Source organism: Rhinichthys klamathensis, unplaced genomic scaffold, assembly GCF_029890125.1.
Source record: "Rhinichthys klamathensis goyatoka isolate OS25496 unplaced genomic scaffold, OSU_Roscu_1.1 h1tg000157l_1, whole genome shotgun sequence".
NCBI classification, from domain to species: Eukaryota; Metazoa; Chordata; class Actinopteri; order Cypriniformes; family Leuciscidae; genus Rhinichthys; species Rhinichthys klamathensis.
The window spans coordinates 5,720,389-5,722,500 of NW_026606692.1; the positions used below are offsets into that span (position 1 = coordinate 5,720,389).

Consider the following 2,112-nt stretch of genomic DNA (forward strand, 5'->3'; position numbering starts at 1 on the left):
AACTATAAAGTTTTGAGTCAATAGTACAATTGTACAAATACAGTGATTTTGCTAGAGAAACATTTTGTCTCATCTTTTAACAAACTGTTTTACTATTTCATTTAGGCAGGAAAGCATTTAAATAGCCTAATACACTTCAAATACAGATATGCTGCACAACTTTTTTTTTTTTTTTTTTTTTTTTTACATTAGAAAGTATTTCATATTTACAAACAGGTATCAGTGTCCATCCCAGATAAGACAAAATGAATTATTAAATTAAAATATAATTTACATAGACAACAGTGTTTATAATCTACATACAACAAAAATGAGGTTGGTGTACAAAAATATGAATTTTATGAAATTACATTGTGTGTATGAGTCAATCTGTTATGAAGAGAATGTTCATTATTTCCAGCGGTTGATCCTGCGTAACTGTATGTATGCAAACGTCATACACACCAGTATAATGCCCAGAAGAGCCACCTGGTTCTGCCAGAAGCCCCACACACTGTAGTCGATCCCCTGAGATTTCAGATACATCTCTCCAGTTAGTCTGACCATGAGAAAGAGATCAAACGGAAGATGTAAATATCTAGGTTTGGTTGTCACTATAAAAAGTTTTAATTTGAATTGCTCAATCCAAAATTTAATTGAGCAATGATTTAAAGAATTCCTTTCATGCCAATATTGTGTTGTGATATGCACTACACTTCAAAAGTTTGGGGTTGGTAAGATGTTTGAGAATTTATGTTTCTTATGCTCACCAAGACTGCATAATTTGATCAAAAATACAATATTATTACAATTTAAAATAACTGGTTTCCATTTATTTTAATTAGAATTGTTTTGTAACAATGTAAAGGCCTTTACTGTCACTAATAAAAATATGAATTTCTTTAAAACAAATCTCACTGACCCCAAGCTTTTGAACAGTATAGTGTATGAGCCTGTCATGATGTGCAAGAGGTTGTCAAACCTCCCAGTTATACAACTCTGTGAACTTTCACTGAACTGTCATTACACTTTATCTTTATACAATATAAATAACTTACGTAGCGTTGCCACTGTAGAAGACCTGCCCTTTCATTTCATTTATAGTCACAGCCTACAAAAGAACAACACACAATTACATTATAATCAGCACTGCTTATATAATCTGATAATGTGTGGCGAATCGGCGATGCATTTCAAAAGCATGTGCTACACTCTTTTAATATGTGTTATGTCTTGCAAAAACACTTTTTGCATTCTAAAATGAATGTCTTTACTCCTCCTCCTTACATCTAGCCCATATTTGAAGATACTGGCCCACTTGAGCCAAGACAACCAGTTGAGCATTGAGTTGAGATTTACCAGGAACCCTCCAAATACCTGCAACAAAGAGAGAGAAAGACAGATGGAATAAGAAAAAATGACAAAGAACAAGAATATTTGTGTTGTGCAAGTGTATGTTTAGAAATCTGACCATCATGAAGACAAAGGGCAGGGCTATGAGGATGTTGGCCATGGCGAATGAGCTCACGCTGGCACTGATCAGGAAAGCCAAGCTGACTCCCGCCAGACTGACCATAGACATGGTCAACGCAAAGCACAAGAAGCATGTGAATGTTGGATTCAACCCTGTTGACAAATATATATGTACACTTACTGCGCATATTCAAGTTTCATTTAGTACACAATATGTGCTACTGATAGTTTTAATGATGTGCCAGATGTTTAGCATACTAATAATGTATCATGTGACACGTGTGCTTACCCATCATATAGTAAGAAATGCTGGAGAAGATGAAAATCGGGACAATGCGATTTGGTAGCAGATCCACAAACACCTTGGACAGGAAATACACAGATGTACGGTAATATCCCGAAGAGTTCTCATGCCTAAACCATGCACATAAAACAACACACTTATTTATTTTTTTTGTAAAAGAAAAATTAAAGGGGTCATGACATGTTTTTTTTTTATTATGTTCCTTGAAGTTCACTTATAATGTTACACAAAAAAAATGAAAACATTACCCATATAAAGCCATCAATTACAGACAAAGCATTATGAAATCATTCACTTACAGTTTATGTTGCAGCTGCTGTCAGATCCAATAGGCTACATTTTTGAGAGTTAGCAAA

The 2,112-nt window shown here is 34.3% G+C and overlaps 1 protein-coding gene across 1 annotated transcript in view; it reads right to left on the reverse strand.

Moving 5' to 3' along the window:
* Positions 1–252: 252 nt before the first annotated feature.
* The window catches only part of abcg2b (ATP-binding cassette, sub-family G (WHITE), member 2b), an 11,242-nt gene continuing 9,382 nt past the window's right edge, over positions 253–2,112 (reverse strand). Inside the window, exons 11-15 of the mRNA XM_056258752.1 lie at positions 1,742–1,866; positions 1,451–1,605; positions 1,267–1,356; positions 1,038–1,090; positions 253–538 (exon numbers count right to left, since the gene is read on the reverse strand). Coding sequence (XP_056114727.1) covers positions 391–538; positions 1,038–1,090; positions 1,267–1,356; positions 1,451–1,605; positions 1,742–1,866 — 571 coding nt within the window. The 3' untranslated portion in view covers positions 253–390. The remainder of the gene's footprint in view (positions 539–1,037; positions 1,091–1,266; positions 1,357–1,450; positions 1,606–1,741; positions 1,867–2,112) is intronic.